The sequence below is a fragment of the Carettochelys insculpta genome, chromosome 5 (assembly GCF_033958435.1).
Source record: "Carettochelys insculpta isolate YL-2023 chromosome 5, ASM3395843v1, whole genome shotgun sequence".
In the NCBI taxonomy this organism is placed as follows: domain Eukaryota; kingdom Metazoa; phylum Chordata; order Testudines; family Carettochelyidae; genus Carettochelys; species Carettochelys insculpta.
Genome location: NC_134141.1, coordinates 4,310,378 through 4,331,616, shown reverse-complemented (window position 1 = coordinate 4,331,616; position 21,239 = coordinate 4,310,378). Strand labels below are relative to the sequence as shown.

The 21,239-nt window shown below is 42.3% G+C and overlaps 1 protein-coding gene across 1 annotated transcript in view; it reads left to right on the top strand.

The window, feature by feature from the left end:
• DGKQ (diacylglycerol kinase theta) overlaps nucleotides 1-19,911 on the top strand; it is a 133,831-nt gene extending 113,920 nt beyond the window's left edge. The window contains exons 20-23 of the mRNA XM_074994552.1: nucleotides 6,349-6,495; nucleotides 7,419-7,530; nucleotides 8,948-9,100; nucleotides 11,368-19,911. Coding sequence (XP_074850653.1) covers nucleotides 6,349-6,495; nucleotides 7,419-7,530; nucleotides 8,948-9,100; nucleotides 11,368-11,466 — 511 coding nt within the window. The 3' untranslated portion in view covers nucleotides 11,467-19,911. The remainder of the gene's footprint in view (nucleotides 1-6,348; nucleotides 6,496-7,418; nucleotides 7,531-8,947; nucleotides 9,101-11,367) is intronic.
• Nucleotides 19,912-21,239: the final 1,328 nt, after the last annotated feature.

Here is a 21,239-nt window from a genome sequence, read left to right as displayed (position 1 = left end):
TGTAAGACATGGTGTGCAAACCCCACACACGTCATAAAAAAATGGCTGCTTTTATGGGGGGCTGTAGGGGTGTGAAACTGCCTTGCCTGAAGCAAATAGCAAGCTTTGAGGGAGGTGCTAAAATAAGAGAACCCACCTCAGCTTGACCCTGGCCAGAAAGCAGAGCAGATCTCCAGCCATTGCTGTGGGAGAGCGGGCAGCCGGGAGCCTGGAGTGATGAAAGACAGCAGTCTGTCAGAGCCTGGCTGAGGAAAAATAGGGCTGGCAGGAGCCAATTTGCCTTTGTTGGCTGGCAGCAGCTAAGTTACTGGTGAGGTTGGAAGGGTGTGCTTTCCTGGAACACTGCAGAGTCCCGCACGGGACTGAACCCAGCAGGGGCAGAAGAGTTTACATTGCTTTCTTTGTGTTACCCTTGGAGGAGGGAGGCCCGGAAAGGGTGAAACTTTCACAGGACTTAGTTAAGCAGGAACTTGCCAGGGGCTGGGGGATCAGATTGACACCTGGAGGCGGGGTAGGGGGATGGTTCCGAAAAAATGGAAAACAAACCCTCAGGTACAAACATGTCCATGTGACAAGCGCGTTAGCGTGCTAGAGTTTTACAGACAGTGGCATGCTAAAGGCGATCAGGAGTACAGTATTTGGGAGGCACTTGGCCACGGTTCCAAAATTTAGTTAATTTTCCAATAACTTTGATATAAAATGCAGTGATCTAGGATAAATGACGTTGGGTGGCATTTGTATGTGTAAGTTCAGTAGTATAAACCGCGGGGAAATTCACACAACAAATACGCAGCATCCAAAATTCTCTTTGTACAGCTTTGTAGTGGAGTGCTTGTGTGTATAAATAAGTATTAATGAGTAAAAAATAAGGGAACACGTTATATAAAAGTATGCAAAGGTAAAAGCCCTGTTCTTCTAGGGAACAGTTTGTTACATGAGTCATGCACACAAAAAACAGCCAGCTGCCTCACAAAACCCTCTTCTAAGCCCCCCAAAAAAGAAATAACCTCTCTTTGTCTTTAGACAGTTCAACATTTCTTCAGCCTCACTTTAAGTAAGCACAACCCACCAATGTTTTATATCCAGTTTCGGCTGTGCTTGAAATATCCTTTCATTTATCTTTATGGTACCAGCTCAGATACTGCAACCAGTTTTTCATTATTGTAAAATATTGTCTACTACTTTCACATTGCAGTTTGAATAGTAACAGAGAGAAAGTCAGGCTAGTTAGTATACTATCAAAACAAAAAAGCAGTCAAGTAGCACTTTAAAGACTAACGGAATAATTTATTAGGTGAGCTTTCGTGGGACAGACCCACTTCTTCAGACCATAGCCAGACCAGAACAGACTCAATATTTAAGGCACAGAGAACCAAAAATAGTAATCAAGGAGGACAAATCAGAAAAAAATTATCAAGGTGAGCAAACTGGGGGAGTCAAGAATTAGATTAAGCCAAGTATGCAAAAGAGCCCCTATAGTGACCCAGAAAATTCCCATCCTGGTTCAAACCACGTGTTAATGCGTCGAATTTGTATATAAAAGAGAATTCAGCAGCCTCTCTTTCAAGACTTGTAAAAATTCCTCTTCAGTAAAACGCAGACTTTTAAGTCATTAACAGAATGGCCCACTCCATTAAAATGCTGGCTGACCGGTTTGTGGATCAGGAGTGTTTTTATGTCTGTTTGGTGCCCATTAACTCTTTGTCTAAGAGTTTGAAGTCTGTCCAATATACAAAGCATCTGGGCATTGTTGGTACATGATAGCATAGATGATGTTAGCTGAGGAACATGAGAATGTGCCTGTGATTCTGTGAATAATCTGGTTAGGTTCAGTGAAGGTATCTCCAGAATAGGTATGTGGACAAAGCTGAAAGTGGGCTTTGTTGTAAGGGTAACAGTAAGATCAAGCTCTAGAATTAAGCTAATGAAAATCTACTGCTTATGCTTTTATTGCAAAGTACACAGTAAAGATTGCTGATAACACTGTGTATACTGCATAATACATTCAAGAACTATATTGCTTATGAAAAATAAAATTAAACGTTCTGCAACCCTCTGGATTGAGAATAGCAACTAACAGGTATTGAGCATCAAGTATAACCATGCACGGAGAAAATAATTATAGCCTTATTTTTGTAATTAATACAATGTAAAGTTACAATGCACTTAAACAGTCCATGCAAAGCCTACTACATTTAAAGAACAGCAAGGATGCAAAGTGAAGTACTCAAAATCATGCAGCCTTCATTTTTTTGATTTGTGCATAAGCAGCATGATGCTAGATGGGAACATTTTATCCTCAGGATCCCTATCTCAGGGAGTTGGCAAGAAGAAAAGTACTCCATGAGGCAGTTTTTCAATATGTCCTACATGAGTTCTTGTGCATGTGTTGCAGTATGTTGTTCTGTACATCGGGGGTGAGGGTGCCTGAAGGTTAGAGGAGAAAGGGGAATTCCTCCAAGTTTATAATACAGTACACAGTTGAATTGTTATAGTCTTAAATAAAATTCACATGTTGCATACACCACGCTTTGCTTGCCGCTAGGTTAAATTTGTTGCTGAATGTTACTTTTCATCAAAGTTAGTTGATAAATTTAGGTGTCCCAATAGGTGTTCCCTCTAATTTTGTCAAGCCATAGGTAGAATTAATTTTATTTGCACCACCAATAGAAGTGCACACTGCCCGCAGTTGGCTCTCTGCTAATCAGCTGAGCAGCAGCTGAATGTCACATGGGCGGCTGCTCAAGCACTCATCTTACAGGGAACACTGATATCAGTGCAACTTTTTAAGCTGGTCAGAATCTCACCGCATGCATATTCTTTGCACTGATCTCTTCCAGGTGAAGGTGTCGCACTGTTTTATATTCAGAAATAAAGTATCTATGATACTTGTATTTGGACTTCAAAAATATGTGAACAACTTCACAGGGCATTTTAAGCTCAGCAATACATGTTCAATTCAGAATGGCCAAAGCATCAGATGAGAACACTCTAATTTGAAAAGCCAAGATTCTTAAAGCTGCTGTCAAGAAAAAGTGTGTGATTCCCAAAGGCATCTCTATTCAGGACAGCACTAAGTGCCTGTCTAAAATTAATCATGGGCTTAAGTGCTGGCTTGAATCAAGGTGTTAGACTTGAAAATGCTCCGAGGCACGTGTGTCTATGGATTGTCCCTGCAGAGAACTCTGTCTGCCCATGCTTTCTCTTCTATTGTCCTTATATATTCCATGCATTCTCTGTGGATTTTGGGACGATGTGTTACTTCTCAGATGAGGTAAAATGTAGGGCTTGGTATTCGAATAGGGCGAAAGCATCTTCTCAGAACCTTTCAAAGACTTCTTTGTGGCTGACTATTATGTGTGTATTGACTTACACTTTAAGTTGTTTTAAGGTCAAACTTGTAACTAAAGGAGCAACCCTGATGTAATATATTTCTCTTTGATGCTTAAAGATGGGGTGGGGATTGGTCATATTTGATATGACCTCTTTTACAGATGGCCTGATAAGAATTTGACTTTTGCAATTAAGTATGCCTGCTTATGTGTATTAATACAGTTTGCATGTCTTTTTTTAAAATAAATGCTTGTTTTTGCATGACATTGCAGAAGCTTCCTAGTGGCTTATAATTAGCAGAGTTTATAATATAAGGGGTCTAATGACATTCTAAATAGCTTTTGTTTGTCTCTTATGGCTAAAAGCTCATGGAAATCTTATCTGCAGTGTTCTATGTTTTTGCTGTGAGCATGCTGAATTAACATTCAGAGCAGCTGCTAATGTCTCACTTATTAATTTGCTTGAGATGAAATGTAATCACATGTACAATTCTGCCTCTTCTGGAGCTTTTTTAATCAATACAAATGCCTAGCAATGTGTGACATGATGAGGACGCCAGTATCACATATTTGAGCTCTACATGAGAGGAAAAAAGGACTGATTCCCAAGAAGCATGAGACGTGTGCGTGAAAGAGCCCCAAAACAATTTGAAAATGATATTTACCTTGATTTTATCTTCACTTATTTTGTATTGTGAATGTTTGTGTACTGTGGATGCAGTGTTATAATATTTTCTGCAGTAGACGTATTCACTGTTCCCTGGGAATTTGTACAATCTCACTGCTATGAAGTTTTTTTATTCGTCTTCTCTCGCATTTTTTTCCCACACCTGTTTGCGAGGCACCTTCTTCACTTTATTATAATGCCAGTTCTTTGGAGATCTGTTTCGAAAACTGGTTTTCCAACCCACCCAAAAATATGATATTTAAGAATATTTTTGTACCCAGAAATGGCAAACAACGTTTAAGAAAGAAGTCATTTCACATCAACCAAAGTGTCAAGTAGATTGTTTATTTTTATATTGTTTTATTGTTTTAATATAAAATAATGTAAATATTGAAAGTCATTTTGAAATGAAAAATTGAAATATTTCATTCCAAAAAATGTCCTGTTTGACATCTTTAGAAATGTGGTTGAAAATAGGTGTGTTTCAGTGAAAAATTGTGGGTTTATTTAAATGTATTTATTTTTGGTGGAAGCTGAGTTATGACCCTCTCCGCTCCACAGAAGCACTTGATTATTGCTGCTTTTCAGACACAAATAATTTGTCACTAATTCACCAAGGAACTGATTAAGCTAGAATTAATTTGTTTTATATGCCTACCTGTAAGCGCAGCTGCCGATGCTAATTGTATTTTCGTTTGTTTCTTGGATGTGTAATTCACTTGCTAACAAGCTGTGAACCATAAGCCACTCTGTTGCCTTAATAAGGGAGAACTTTGCCCTGTCTTAAATTGTCAGCTTCCCTGACACAGTGGTTTTGGTAGCCTTATCAGCCAAATGCCTGAGATTCTGCCAGTCTTAACCTTACCTTGTATGTAGCATTCCCTAGAGACATCTCTGTGCAGTGTCTTGTCCTGCCCATTGGTGACTTACAGACTTTATTAAGTCTTCTGTCTCCAAAGAGACAGAGTGCACACCAGCCTGCTGACTGTCTGAGGATGTGCCCTTTACAGTTACACACAGCATGGAGATGGATTGTAGTAAAACAAAGCTATTAATTAAGAGCCTTGATTTAATTGGCATTTAGCAAGAGGAAAAGAGACAGGTATGTGTGCAAATAAAACACAAGTAAAAACATGCTTTCTAGTGACTAAAACTTACCACTTCACAGTCCTGGGCTCAGTCAGTTTCTGACCTGCACTATTGAAAGTTCTGGCCTCTTTTGTTCCTCAAGTGATGGGTAACTAAGGGGTTCTTTCCCCTTCTTTTTATGGTCTAGTTAACCTTGGGATTGTGCTCTTCTCCAGTGTGTCCACAGGTGAAGTTTTTCCCCTCTGCTGGGTCTCCCTTCTTGTTCACTTCGCAGTTCCCATGTTGATTTGTATGTGAACATAACCTCTGTAGTCGCCTTGTTCAGTTTGCTTTGGAGATACAGGCAAAACTAGATTGTTTTGTCCAGAGCAAACTTGTTTGTCAAGTCTGCCCCCCAAAACATATTTTAGGGAAGTATTCCTGGTGTGTGGGCACACAGCTCTTAACACACCATCTGTGTATACGTCGCACAGTGATTCTACTGACCAGCACTTCACCAGTTTTTACAAGACATGGTGTTTGGCCAGAATATGTGGGGTGTACTCTTTACCCCTTGACATAAATGTTGGGGCCACAGACTCAGAGCAATCACCATGGTAACAAACTACAGACTTTGATGGGTGGAGAAGGTTATAAATTAACCAACTGTGGATCAAGCTCCCCTGTTTGTGAACTGTTATTCCCTGCGCTGGTTTGTCAAAGCAGAGAATGAATGGGTGTGTGGAGAGAAACAGGATATGAGCAGACTGGCCCCTGCAGGAGTCGCCAGGGAGCCCTTCTGGGACTGCGTTTCTCACAACAGCTTGGGCAGTTTGTGTTTTCAGATGACCTGTTTTTCCCTCTGTTTATCCAGACTCTTGAAGATTTTTGCACTGTGCCAATTTTAGATAATTTGTGTTTTCACGATCAGTTTTCCATGGAGTACCTTTCAGTTCTGCTTAAAAATAATTTTATTTTAATGTTGTCTGAAAAGCAGCTCTGAATCTAAATAATGTTCTTTAAGTAGCTTTACTTGTCTGTCTGTGTATTCTGTACCTAATGCCTATGTTGTCTTTGTCTGTTCATTAAAAATCTATCCAAGCGACAGTTTATCACTTGAACTAGCTTGGTTTATTAACATTAGAAGACTTGAGTGTGGTTTTAGTTAAAGGAAACGTTAAATCAACATGTTCCAAAATTAGAAGAAACGATGTGAGCTAGACATGATTAAAAGAGAACCATAATATGCCCTGCAGTGACGGACTGCTATTCTGTTCCTAGGTTTCACAACAAAGGAGTGTATGTAAAAGTCGGTCTTCAAAAGATAAGTCACACTAGAAACCTCCACAAAGATATAAAACTTCAAGTGGACCAGCATGAAGTTGAGTTACCGAGTATCGAAGGACTCATTTTCATTAATATCCCCAGGTAAGAAAGGTTGAAAGGCGTCTGTATGTACATAGAGGAATCCAAGTGAATGGTTATTTTGGGACCGTCACCTTGGTACTCAAATATTCTTTGAACTCATCAAAATCATTGTAGTCCGTAGAACTAGATGGAAGTGGGTGTTCCTGGCTATGTTTCCTGGCTGGGATTTTCAAAGTTGCGTAAGGGTGCTTGATACCCAACTGTTATGAGATTTGGCAGCTTCAATTGTGAAAGTCCTGGCCTGGGTTCATAGAAACTAACGCACATTTTTCTCGTGTAATGAGAAGTGCTTTGCTGTGTCTGCTGTTATTTCATCACGTTTATTTTTAGTAACTTTTACCAGTTCCCATACATTGCATGCAGGCTTTCATTTGGGTTGCACAAATGTACAATAGTTACTGAAAATGCTGCTGTTTGTATTTAACTGTAGCACTATCTTACGAGACGCTATTAATTAGGATTATGTTAAGAGATGTTATTCAGCTGTACCTGTTGTGCTCATTTTGGGCATGGTTTCAAGAATCAGAGAATTTTTCTCTTTTTATCAGAAAGCTAGAAAAAAGGAAAAAAATTATATCCAATGTTGAGCAGTAGCTGTGCAATGGAGATTGTAATATGTATTTCCAGTAAGAACAGTAAGTGTTTTCTAGGAAGTAAAATCACATTAATTTCCCACTGGCATCAGGATTTCACTGGACTGATTTTAAGTGTTTAATTCTACAAACTATTGGATGCCTAAATGTAATAATTTTGTTTTGTAAAGGAGAAAAGGAGAACCACAGAACCCCACTCAAGGAAAATCTGTGCAAAAGCAGACTATCTTCCTAAACTGTTAACAGATCAGATATTTTGTTACTGTTAGACTGTTGTCAGATCGCAAGGTACTCTTAGGCAGCGGCCATGTTTGCCTGCTTCCCCTACAGTTGGGGGTCTGGAGCCGATCTCTGGGGATCTGACAACGATAATCGATTCGAGAAACCAAGAATCGACGACGGGTTACTGGAAGTCGTGGGGGTGACCGGTGTTGTGCACATGGTGAGTCTGTGCTGTGCCTCCCTTTGTTTGTTTGGGGGTCTGGAGCCAGGGAGAACCGTGACTGCTCGTTCAGCCTGGGTTATCCACATCTGCGAATTTGACCTGTGGTCAATATTTTGTTCAAAAGACCTTCGAACACTTGTCAGGTTGTCAAGTGAAACCGAGAATACGAAGTCCAAGAATTTAGGAAAACTTATAATTAGTCAAGTTCGGCTGCTGGCTTGATCTGGGAAAGTTTATTGGGTGCACAGTGCGGTGTGGCAATTGAGTGTACCCAGTACTCCTAGGTACTTCAGCAACCTGTGTATTAAGTAGCTGGCTGTCGTGCTGCAGCCTGTTGGCTGTGACAGCCCTTGGAGAAGGGGCGTGAAGAGCTTTTGAAGCCTGCTCTGGAAATCCTCGCTCAGGTGCCCAAATGTAGCCAGACTATAGAAAGAAGATGGAAGCGGATGGTGAAGTTTTAGGGGCATCGAGGGATCTGATGTACCGCTTGTTGAAGTGAATGGAGATACTCCAGTGATGTCAGAGGGCTTTGAATCAAGCCGTAAAGACTTCCCTTCTAAAGAGTGGGTCTGAGAGTGGAGATGTTACCTTGCACTGTTCCGTGCAGCTATAGATCAGGTCAGGCAGGTGCTTTTGGTTACCCTCTCTCAAAATAGAAGGGTACAGTGAATGACATTTCAAAGGCTGATAGCTGATAAAATGACATTAGAATGGATAAAGATGGCTTCATTTTTGCTGCCTTGGTTGCTTTCTATTGTTGTGGATAATTGGCTTTGCCTATGTTGTTTCAGCTTAACAATTTGAAACTTATTTATTGGAGGTTTGCCTTTTCCTCCAGACTCGTTACGTGTGTAATGTGGCAGAAGCCTGTTCAATGTTGTGTGCTGAGGATAATAATTGCTTGGATTCCTTTACAAATTTAGACCCCGGTCCTACAGATGAGTTGGCAGCCACAGGGAGCCCCTTTGACTTCAATGGAGCTCAGCATAAGTTGGGCTCTATTGGCCTTGTTTACTAGATGAACACTTCACTGCCATGTGAGAGTTGGTACAGGTGCTACTTGTTAACATTTCAGGTCATAATTTTTGAGTCTTCTAGTGGGGAGAAAGCTCAGACAGGAACAGGCCAGAGCAAACACCTTAAGCAAGAACATGGTCTGTCTGGTCTAGTTTTTTCCATCCATGGGCAGAATAAATTTTGTTATGTGCACCACCAGTGGAAACACATGCTGTGCGCTGTGCGTGGTTCTAGGCGCTGTGCTAATCAGTTGGGTGGCACCTGAATTTCTCCCAGGCAGCGACCCACTCAAGCGCTCAGCTTCCAGGGAGTGCTGGTCTGCACCGCTCCTTGCCGTTACCCAGCAATAAATCCGAGCCTGTTTTAGAAAATAACGGCAGCTCTGATGTTCTGACAGGGTCAAGTACAGGGTGGCCTGCGGTCAGGCATCCGCATCGCTCAAGGATCTTACTTTCGTGTTACGCTTCTGAAACCTATACCTGTTCAAGTAGATGGAGAGCCCTGGATCCAGCCTCCAGGCCAGATTATCATTTCTGTGGCAGGACCCAAGGTAAGCTTGCCTCAGCAGTTTGCTTGTTTGCTTGAGCAGTTTGTTTATCTTTGTTCCTTGGTTGAAGTCTTGCTTTTGTCTGGCTCCTCATCCTGTGAGTGCATTTCATTTGTAAGGTACTAATCCACAGAATGTGATCACTGTTGGATACAAATACACTCTGGAATTCAGAGAGGGTCACAGAGGTTATACAAAGAGCCTAGCTACACCAGCAAAACCACAGAATCCAGGGATCCTGCTTAACAAAACAGGCCCTGGGTGTTCTATAACAGGGCTTAGCCTCACAAGAGACATTGGCAAGTTGAGTCCTAGTCACCTTGTGTGTGTAACGCCCCCATGCCCACTGGGTGTGTTTCACCTTCCCATGAAGTGGCACCGAGAGGGAATGAATGAGTCTCCTCTGCAGCAGCATTTCCTAAACGTTGTTCTGCGGAACTGGTGTTCCATGAACAAACTCACAGGTGTGCCGCCAGCGTTAGGCAAAATAATTCCAAGTATATATTTTCTGTTATTAAAACCAGATACAATGTTACTTCCTCACTGCTGCGGTACCTGATTAAATTACTACTTTTGGTTTTTGCTGCGTATGTTGTTGTTTTGGGTTGGGGTATTTTTTTTTAAATATTTTCATAGGTGTTCCACATAAAAATATTATTGTTGGTGTTCTGTGGTGTCAAGAAGTGCGAGCAGCTCTGCTCTACTGTCTACAGCATTAGCTGAGAGCCCATCAAATGGTAGCAACTCGTACACTAAGCTCCTGAGGTCCTAGGTTCAAGTCCACTGTGGGTGGTTACAGGTGCCTGGTGGCAGATAAAGGTTATTCAGACAATCCAGTCACGTAGTGAATGAGGAACATCCAGGACAGAATCCAGCTAAAGAGTGAGTGGAGAAATGAGAAGTATGAACAGTAGAAGGGGAAAGACAGTAAGGGCTAGGTGCAGGAGGGGATGAGTAAAGCTCTCACCATCCCTCCTCCTTCTGAGACTTCAGTTTAATTCAAAATATTTAAATGGGATTTATCGAAGATCCTAGTTAATTTTTAAAACCAAGGGTAAAGGACCTGCAGCTGTGTAAGCCTCAGACCCATCCAGTTGCACTTTTAATAAATATGATTTTAATTTCCATAGCTCTGTCAATGTCAATAGCTTCTTCATTGATTATTTGCAGCACAAGATCAGTGTATCTCTCTCACACACACTTTCTCTCTCTCAAGTTCTGTGAATGATTCCTTTAGAAGGGCTGCTGAAAGGGTCCCAGGCCTCTCTTGGAATGCCAAGCATTTCTTGCAAGGAACCAAAGAGGGACGGGAGTTTGCAGAATGTACTTCTGTTACACTAAAGTATTTGCAATTGGGCAGCCCTGTTCTCTAGGCCGAAGAAGAGCTCCATGTGTTTCAAAAGCTTGTCTCCTTCCCCAGCAGCCGTTGCTCCAAAAAAAATAAAAATAAAAATAAAAAGATATTCCCTCCTTCGCCTTGTGTCTTTAACATTGTTAACCTTTCCTGCAAACAGACCCTGTGTCTAAAAACTCTGCCCTTCTTGGTTTGCACATGAGAAACAGTCACATTTTGTAATTTGCAGTCACTATATAGAAACTGCTTTTCAGCGCGTGAAGGAAGCACAACATAACATAAGAACATAATATACGAATGGCCACACTGGGTCAGACCGAAGATCCATCCAGCCCAGTAGCCCATCTGCCGACACTGGCCAGCGCCAGGTGCCCCAGAGTGGGTGGATAAAAGACAATGATCAAGCCATTTGTCTCCTGCCATCCATCTCCAGCTTCTGACAATTAGAGGCTAGGAATACCATTCTTACCTTTGGCTAACAGCCTTTTATGGAGCTAACCTCCATGAATTTATCTAGCTCTTTCTTAAATTCTGTTATAGTTCTAGGATTCACAGTCTCCTCTGGCAAGGAGTTCCACAGGTTAACTATGCGCTGAGTGAAGAACTTTCTTTTATTAGTTTTAAACCTGCTACCCATTAATTTCATTTGATGTCCTCTAGTTATTGTATTGTGGGCACAAGTAAATAATAAACAACCAAAATTAGTCTTTTCTTAGCTCTGTTAGTTATCATGGGTGGCATAATTATGAGAAGGTGGACAGGACAAGAGAGAGTTATGTTAATCGTATCTGTCTCTTAATTTTCCATGGCAGCATTAATATATACTGCATTCATTACGAAGCGTATGTTAAATTTGCTTGAATAAAGAGATGTTTTTTCGTTCTCGTTAACTGTCTCTACAAATGTTTTAATTCAGGTCCGCATGCTGAAAAAATCCAAACAGAAGCAGAAAAAAACTGGAAGCTTAAAAGAGACAAGAATGGACAATGTGTCCATCACTGAGATGGGACATTAAATTGATGGATCCTTACAGAACAAGAGCAGCGCACCTACTGTAGATGAAAGAAGTCGGCACCGCAAGCTGTGGGCAGAGGTTTGCTGAAGAAGGGTGTCTAATGAGCCTGCCCTTTACTCCATGTTAATAGTTGTGTGTCTGCTTGTTTTGTAAAATTATTGTGCCTCGTTAAGTGGCTGTTTGTATACAATTGATTTCATTTGAAACATTAGTCTTTGGTTGCCCAACGTTGGGTTTGTACCAATAGATAACATAGATCTCAAACCTATGGAACTCTTCACTCTTGTTTTTGCAAGATTTTTCATCTTGTGATGAAATTTCTAGCCTTTTTGTCACACAATCTTCCATAGAGACATCATCGCAAGGTTCTGTTAAAGTAGGCCTGAACCAGTCTTCCAGTGTGCAAAACCAGAGCAGTGTGTCTCATTCCTGTTGTATTGGTACCTTCTTGGGTAAAGCCAAACAATGCAATTTGGAGTGTTACTGTTTGAGTCCATGTTGTTTGAGATGAGTAAATGTAGCAATAACGATCCCTTCATTAAGAGTGCCACAGGCACAGGAGAAAAACTGATGGGACGCTCAAGTCAAAATGGTTAAGACTGTTTAGTTTCAATGTGGCTTACTTGGACCAAGTGAATGAGGGCAAAAATGTGTGTTAAACCTTTATGAAATGGTCTAGCCTCTTTCAAAGTCATCAAACATCATTGACGGGATGTTAAATTTCAGCCATTGAGTAAATGGGGGAGGAATAGCTCAGTGGTTTGAGCTTTGGCTTGTTAAACCCAGGGTTGCGAGTTCAATCCTTGAGGAGGCCATTTACGGATTGGGGCAAATAGATGTCAGGGATGATGCTTGGTCCTGCCAAGAGGGCAGAGGACTGGACTAGATGACCTCCCAAGGTCCGTTCCAGTTCTAGGAGATGTGTATCTCCATTATATAAAGTTTACCTCAGTAATATATGTAGGCAACAAACTTCTTGGGCTCTTATTTTTCTCCCCTTGCTGGGTGTTCTGCTGCTGGTGACTCCAGACCCCTCCCATTTCCTCCTGTCTCTTATTTTGAACTCATTTTCTTGAAGAAGAAGAAGGGGAAAAAAAAAAAGCCCTTAGTCTAATGCATTTTGGCTATGACTTTTCACACTCTGGAGACTAGAAGAATGGTTGCTAATTCTGGTAAAAAGCTGCTGAAAATTCCCATTTCACTGGTCGACTATCAGTTCACTATGGTTGTGTCTCTACTAGGGGGTGTGATTTCCCTGTTACACTAACTGGATGAGAGCTAGAGTGAGTATATGTAGTAATGGAGGGATGATTGAACAGTACCACATACAAACCAGCCTGAAACCAGAGGGCATGTACTCAGCCCAGCTCAGCCATGCCTCTGATGCCTGTGTACCGTGGCTAGCCTGCTGATTAGAGTTGGCTAGCTCTCATCAAACCACCACGAGATGTGTAGGTGAAATGTGCAAAAGTCCAGATTAATTGATGCCATTGTTCTTGCCAGCCATCCCGTTTCCCAGGTCTCCCCAGTGAGCCAACGCCACTAGCAAAGTTGTTTTCTACCAGTATTATAGACACCTTCTAGTCAAGGCTAAGGCATGACCATGGCTAGGGTTGCTTTGATAATCACCTGAGTACCAAGGACAAGGCCAGTGTAAATGGGGCTTGATCTAACAGCGGTTTCTGCCATCTGTCATTGAGTGGCTTGTTTCTCACTTAGGGGACAGCTGTCCCCCTCCCACTCGTCCTCACCTTGAGAGTGCTGTAGGATGTCATCCCTCCTTATTCATCCTCAGCACAAGATGTCTGCTGAGAGCAAGTTGCTGGTGGCGCATATCTTTCATGCGTGTCTGCTCTCTTCAAACACAGCATCCTCTGCACAGCAACGCTTGGAAATCAGAATGTGCATGAGCAGCCGGTGGCTTGAGCTCAGCTTGAGTGTGGGCGCCATTGGTGACCCTGGTGGGAGGAAAGCACAGTGCATTTCACAGGGTGTCATGAGCGGACTTGAGAAATACATTGTTGCTCGTGGCTATCCCAGCTGCAAGAGCGGCCAGGAAAGCTGCTTTTTGACTTTATATAGTTGAGAACTGGATGCGATTCTCTGATGCAGACCTACACATGATGATGAATGTTTCTTTGTTTCGTCTGCAGACTCCACCTTGACTTGGCTCGAAAGACCATGCAGCCCCTGCAGTATCCTTGCTCCCTGGACTACACCAGAGAGCCCATTTCACTAGTGCACTATTCCTACTCTGGATCTCTTCCATACTGCTACAGGTTGAACCTCTCTGGTTTGGCAGTATCCGTAATCTGGCATGGTTTTAGTTAGCCGGACAACAACTTATGGGTGCGGCCAAGTTTCCCGTGGTCCCGTAAAATTTGTTTCCAGCCACCAGCCCTGGCTCTCAGTGTTCTGTGCTGTTGTTTAGCTGTAGTTTACCCCAAGTGTCTTCTAAGAGCCCAGTCAGCATTGGAAGTGTTGGTAATGCTGCTAGACAGTATTGCTCTCCCACCATTCAGCAAATGCTCTCCTCCGGCGCCGGTCTGGTCCTGAGGGGGATGGATTAAAGAGGTTCAGCCTGTTGTTCTGACCTCCACCGGTCTTCATGTGCACACTCCCAGCTCTCTCCTATGCTGTGCCATAGCAGCAGGTGTTCTCTGAAACAGCGCGGCTCATGATCCCAAAGGCAGCACTGTTTGGACAGCATAGAGTAAGTGACAGGTGTTTGGCAGTGGAATTTCCTGTCACCTAATGAGTGCATATGCCAGAGTCTTTCCACGCGTAGAGCATGGTGCAAGATCCATCTCTTTGTGCATCGCTCCCATAGTGTGGAGCAATAAGGTTTTCCTGGCAGACAGACACCCAAAGAGGACATGGATGTAGGGATAGTGCATTTGTAGAACTGTGAAGCTTCAGGTCCCTGCTCATGCAGAAATGAAGTTGCATGTCTGTTATCTGGACTGTTTGGGGAGTGACAGTAAATCTCGACCAACTGAGCTGTTCCCAGCTGTGTCCTTGTGAACCTGAGTCCTATTAGCAGGTGAACAGCCACACTTATCCTCAGCCCTAGAATGAACCGATGAAATACGTTACAGCCACATCTGCTTGGGGTGGGTGCAGTAAATTGGAGCAAAATGATGACCACACACCAAATGAAAACAGGATTGTTTTAAAGCTTAAACTTTATGGCCTTTCTGTCCCTTAGTTTGATTGTTAAATACCTTCTGTAAGTTTTTGAGGTACAGCAGATTTTGGGGCAAGTGGAATGGAAGAGTTATGCGTATCATAGGTAGTCTGTCGTGGCCGACGATGACGTCTTGAGCTTGCACAGGCTCATTGGTTGTGGACTCACATGTGGTTGAGGAGTCCCAGCTTGAACGGCGTTCACAGTGGGGGCAAGGGGATTGTCCTGGCTCTGTTGGTGCGGCTGCTGCTGTTGCTTTCTTCCTCTCACAAGCATCAATGAAGCGTACACGTCGCTGCTCTTCAAAGTTGTCATATGCATGTTGTATGAGAGCATGCCAGGAGTTATGCAGAAAATAAGTAAATCAGTTTAACGGAGAGAAATTCTCTGGAGAAATTGTTTTTAAGCTGTTTTAATTTCAGGTATTTAAAAAGGCTAAGGGAATCTTAGTTTTCATGCTGGGTGTGGAGAGAGGGTTAATCATGCAGAGTCTTAGCATTCAGATGATTTACTTGGAGGCTTCCCTGCAGAAAGGGGGAGTTGCTTATAAGTTACGTTAAACATGTGTAACAGCTGATAATTAGGCTCTATGTAAAGTCAGTGTGATAATGCAACCTAATTAAATTTTGATCTTCTAATGCATGGTTCATACCATTCTCAGCTCTTAGTGAAGAATGTTGTACAATGTGATAATTATATAAACGTACAGCAGTCGCCTAGCCAGTGCTTAAAATAGCATCAAGAAATCTGAAGCTCAGTGGAGTAGGAAATGCAGTGCCGAGAGATCAGAAGCAGTACTGGGAATGAGGCTGAATTCCAGCGAGGCTGAGCTCCACTTGCTGGTGGTCCTTGTGGACTTGTGGCAAGACATAGACACCGTGCTGTCCCAATCATAGGCCTTGATCCCTTGCCCATACCACTGTCTGATTTATCTCCTCTGCAAGCCTCGGGGTGTGCTTGCATTATCAGCCTGTCGGTGTCCTGCTTGGGAATTTGTATTTGGCCCCCATTCAGTAGGGGAAGAGAAGGGAGTCACTAATAGCACTACTTCAGTACAGTAAACCCTTGAGTTATGTGGGGATTGCGTTCCTGCAATCCCTGCATAACTCATATTTTCACACAAGTCAGAGGGGAGACAGGAACCAGGCCTGGTTCCCATCTCCCTGCCTAAAGGACCCTGGAAACTGACCAGCCATGTGCTGGTCAGTTTCCTGGCTCCCACAAGCAGCAGGGAGATGGGCACTAAGCAGGAGCCTGGTTCCCAGCTCCCTGTTGTTTTGCAGAACCCAGGAAACTGCCCAGCTCATAGCTGGTCAGTTTCCCGGTTCCCAGCAGTGCATAGCAGCCAGGAACAAGGCTGCCCCTTGGTACCCAGCTCCCCACCTCTTGCAGGACCTGGGAAACTGACCAGCCCACCTGTCTGCTTCTTCCTGCCTTCCCCCATCATTCAGCTGTCAGCTTGACAGTGGCACCGCTGGGGGAAGGCAGGGCGATGGGGCTCTTAGTCTGCTTAGCTGCACACAGCTGTGGGCAGCTAGGCAGGCTGAGAGCTGCAGAGCAGCTTCAAGTTGTGCTTTACTTGCATTAAAGCAAATTACGCTCAACTTGAAGCTGCGTATCCTGAGGGTTTACTGTATCTCAAATTTCCAACCAGGTCCATTGCACATTTAAGGTAGACCAGCCCTAGGGAAGAACGAAACTGATGGATCTAAGTAAACTGCATGTTTCAACAAGATACACTGGTTATAAAATCCAGTAATGAGTTCAGAATTCAGCCTCGGACTATGTTTTAGCTTTACCTCCTGTGTACCTTCTTGTAGAAGTAAATCAGGCCCTGGATATTAAAATAAACCACAACTTTTCATGTGTAATGCATCTTATAAAAATCTGAGAAACTCTCTTAGTAGTCACAAGACTAAATAGTGAATGAAACTCTTATGAATGGGTATTTAGTCATTAATCCTTCATAGCCTATAAGAGCTTGTTGTGTAAGTGGCATTTTTGAAACAGTACCTTGTCTACTCAATCCAGGTTGTAACTTCTGGGTGGATGTTTGAAATGGTGGGTGTGTTTATGCCTGTGTTACTTACCCAGTGGCCCAGCCCGCTGTGGTCTAAACATTGCCTCAAGTAAAACAAAATTAATCTGTTGTAGCAGATATATACAAACCTGGGAAAAACTGCTGAAAATGGTGATGTTTAAGAAGGATGGAGCTATAGAAGTGCCAAGTTTTAAAATATACGATAGCGTCACTTGATACTCTGTATTTGTCTAGTCTGTTAGTCATTCGGCTGTATAATTTTTGGTAAGTGGAGTATCTTGACCTGGAAATAGAAGTTGCTCTAGTTTACAGCCTACGCACTCTTTCCACGACCGCAGTATCTATGTGCCTCTGCCATCCTCTGTGAGCACCGTATTCATGGCTTGTATTCTCAGCCCTGTTGCTGAAACTGCTGACAAGGGTGAGCTTTAATTAGTGCCAATTCTGACCCTGCTGCTTGAGTTGAACAATTGTGCGCGAGCATTTGGTCTGAGGCCACCCACTCCTTTCCATTCAAGTCCTTGAAAAGCCAACAACTGCAAAGACCCTCAGTTACTACTGAAATGTCTGACATTCATATTGAGAACTTTGGCTCTTTTTCAAATGGAGACCCCATATTGTGCGTGTTACCATTATTTTACATGTGTTTTTGCACTTAAGTAAATGCAGAATACACATTCTTTAGTGTATGGCAGACCTGCCTTTTTGTTTTTGTTGTGTAAATAAGGAAAAACTTTTTGCAGACTTAAGATGCACTTTCAGGTTAGAATACAAACAAGTCTGCAGAAAGCCCTTTAAAATGCTAGTCTTTCTTACGAGGGTAAGGTTCACTAACATCCATTTTGTCGAGATTACTGTACTCTTTTAATGACGCATTAGGAGAGGAGAGTGTAACATTTTTGCAATGTGTATTTATATCTAACTGACTGAAGGTTCATTTAAACTTTAAACAATTACAAATTGGCTGCTATTTCTAAGAATTAGATTTAAGACTAATTTTTATAATGCATGAGATTCATTAGAGATTTATTTATTATGTTAACTGCTAGTTAATTTGACACACAGTATGTGTGATAAGACGTCCAACTCAAAGGCCTTCACTTCTTTGACCTCTGTGCTTTTGCACTGACCAATGTACTGGCATTACATGGAATGCAATGGTTTTAATACCATTTATTACGATTGTTTATAAATGTCTGACTAGACCAGAAGTTTCAGTGTTTACGGAATGGTGACTATTGATTGTATGCACCCTGGTTAACTTTTGATCCAGTGCACCATTTTAGGTTTCGGAAACATTGTTTCTACTTCCCAAGACAAGGAATGGAATTGTCACCTTTTAAGTTGGGGTTTCAAGTTACCCTTTGGAAAGATTTAAGTGTGGGTTTTCACTTCTCTGCTATAATCTGCTTGAACTGACTTTGTACTTGATAGAAGTACTCAACTGAACATTTCTTCCGAAAGGACAAGTTGGTTTTTGAACATTTTTAAGATGGTTTTATAAACAGTTAAGCAGGGTTGATAAAGTTGGTCTGAGCTCTTGAAACAAATGTATAGCATGATTTTAAAACGGATTTCAAAGCAGACAAGCATTTTTTCTTTATAGGGCACTGAAGTGATCCTTTCACTCCCCTTAGTTCTGTTCTGTGTTTAGCAACACCTTTATAAAATAACAGATTTATCAAGTGTTTAAGACCTAATACACTTAGTTTCTCAGTTCAGAGGAAACTTTTTCGCAGAAGATCTGGCTTCGTTTATCTTGAATTTGTCTCTTACTGTGCTAATCACCTTGACTTTTTTCACTTCTCCTGAGGTTCAGCACCTGTTTGAGGCTTAACTTTGTCTGTGAATTGCTGCAGATAAAATGTCAAAAATTCCTCACTTGGGCACAAACTTGTGACACTTCTGGTTATTACCGTTTGCAGCCATCCTTTAGTACTGATGGCAGCTGTCGCTTCGGCCAAATGTACATCCGTAAGGGGTGCAAAACCTGTATTGGGCAATTGCTCTCCTTCCTCAGGGTTTTAAGTTTGTCAAGTAGGGAGTAGCAAGAGGTTCCAGTATTAAAAGTGAGCAATAAAGGCACTTGGAAAATCAAAACCTAACTACTTTAAAGCAAAATCCTCTGAGGTCTGTGTCACAGAAGTAGTTGGCTCATTTCATCTTTTCAGAAGAGCTGAGAGAAAAATTTTAAATTCGAGACAGCCGAGAGCCAAATATTAAGATACGGCCCCCCCCAGCACGCGCACACACCTTCACCAAGGTATCGGATGTCTTGATATCAAAATCAAAGAAGCACAGCTGCTGTGTTGGCCACAGCAAAGCTTGATTGCCATCTTGTGTGTAAAAGTTGTTCTCATTCCCTGAGTAATGGTGGTATTTTGCATTTCTGTCTGGTCCCAAGAGTCACCCACACACCTTGGGTGTGGGTCACTGTCCCGGGTAGCAGTACCTACCCCACTCACACAGAGAGAATGAGTCTCCTCTCCAGCCTTAGCTTGAGAGCCAGCTGGCTTTTAGCTCAAACCGTAGAGGCTCCTGCACACAGCTCCAGAGGTCCCAGGTTGGAGTCTGCCTGTCCCACAGTTACACAAGCAGCCAACTTCATTAGGCCAGCTCTTTACACGCAACGAGCAGGTTTTTAAAAGCAAGGTACTTCGCCATGTTTTACAGCATTTCTTGGGAGGGCTGTAGCATGTTGGGCCAAGTGGTTTACGCCAACAAGCTAAGCTAAACTGACCTTGGAATAGTTGAGCTGTTGTGCAGTGTTTTATTCTTTGTGCTTCTGCCTAATGACTCTTAGAAACTGTTTGTAGAAAGTCTAAGTATTAATGTGCTTGGATACAATTTCTATGTTGTGTGCCTCAAACTAATAAACGAAAGCGTATCACACGTTTACTTGTTGTTTGATCTTAAGGCAGGGTTTTCATGCTATGACTTGTTTCTAGTTTTCTGCCTTGCTGATGATCTATCTTTATGAATTAATGTTCCTGAAATGTAGTAGCTTAAAAAAAAAAAAGGTGGAGTTTTATATTTAAACATCAGTTTGTCCTCAGATTATGTTCTTAGAATAATTCTGTATATATTTTGCAATATGGTTTGTGTGTGTAATTTTGACTGTACATTTTGCACTGATAGAAATTCTGTATTATAAGTTTAATTTGTGAGTACCAGAGATCTATAACTAGAATATATGTCTGTGACAAATATAATTGGTAATTTCTGTTACACTCTGCATGCGTCTTTGTACGTGTTGGTTAAAACTTTCCATGTTACAAATGGTGAACTACATTGAACTATCTTGAACTATAAGAGAGATAGCCGGGCTAGTCTATATACTATCAGAACAAAAAAGCAGACCAGTAGCACTTTAAAGACTAACAAAATAATTGATTAGGTGATGAGCTTTCATGGGACAGACCCACTCCTTCAGGTCATAGCCTTACCAGAACCTTCTTATCTTGAACTATGTTTCCACAAAGAGCAAACGAACACACTTTGGTTCACTTATTCTCCAGGTGCTGCTTGATTGAGCGTTTGTCAGTTCATGATTCCTAGTGCTCAGCATAATACAAGACCAGCCACAGTGGGTCAGACCATCGGCCACCTAGTTCAGTGTCTACCCATAGCTGCCAACGTCAGCTGATTGAGAGGGAATGAACAGGACAGGCAGCCATGGAGAAATTCATCCACGTAGCTCATTCACCACTTCTGGCATTCAGAGGGCAGGAACACCCAGACAGACCATGGGGTGGGATCCTTGACCATCTTGCCTAAAATCCATTGACAGACCGATCCTCCAGGAGCTTACCCGTTTCATTCTGGCTGTTGCTTTCTGATGCTGCACTATTGGCTTCTTTCCTGAAGTGCTGTGCCGACGCCTGCCTACTTCTGTGATGGGTGGCATAAAAATAGTCGCTCTCTTTTCTGTAATGGAGATCATGGTGTCTGAGAGCAGGTCCTCGGCACTGCTCCCTGTAGGCAGAGCGCTTGGGCGGCCACCCAGGAGAGGTTCAGGTATCACTCAGCTGATTAGCAGAGCACTCACCCCCAGCGGTTTGTGTTTCTATGGGTGGTGCACATCCATGCATGCCCCAGTGCACACAACAAAATTTATTCCTCCCAATGGATGGAAAAAATTAGAGGGAAACACTAGTCCCGAATTTTTAGCTCATTTCCAATTTTTCTCTGCACCTTGGACATTGCTGTTTTGTTGTGTTGTACCAGAGAGCAGATCTTTTGGACACTTTTTAAAAATAATTAGCCGGTTTAGTTTTCATTTGTTAGCACACTTAATGGTATTTGGTGGGTTTTTCTAGAGCTTGGATTTTCGCCTTGTGGATAATTTTAACAATGGTCCTGATTTTCAGAGTGTGGTTCAGCCAGTTGCTTTAGATAGTTACCCTGATCTTATCAAACTTGTCCCATTGGTTGACACAAGATTAAGTGCTGCTTTCTGGAGGGAGTGTTAAGGTCTTATTGTAGTGTGGTCCCAGCTGTGGTCAGATTTTATGCTTAAAATAACGTGTCCCAAGAACCTTACTG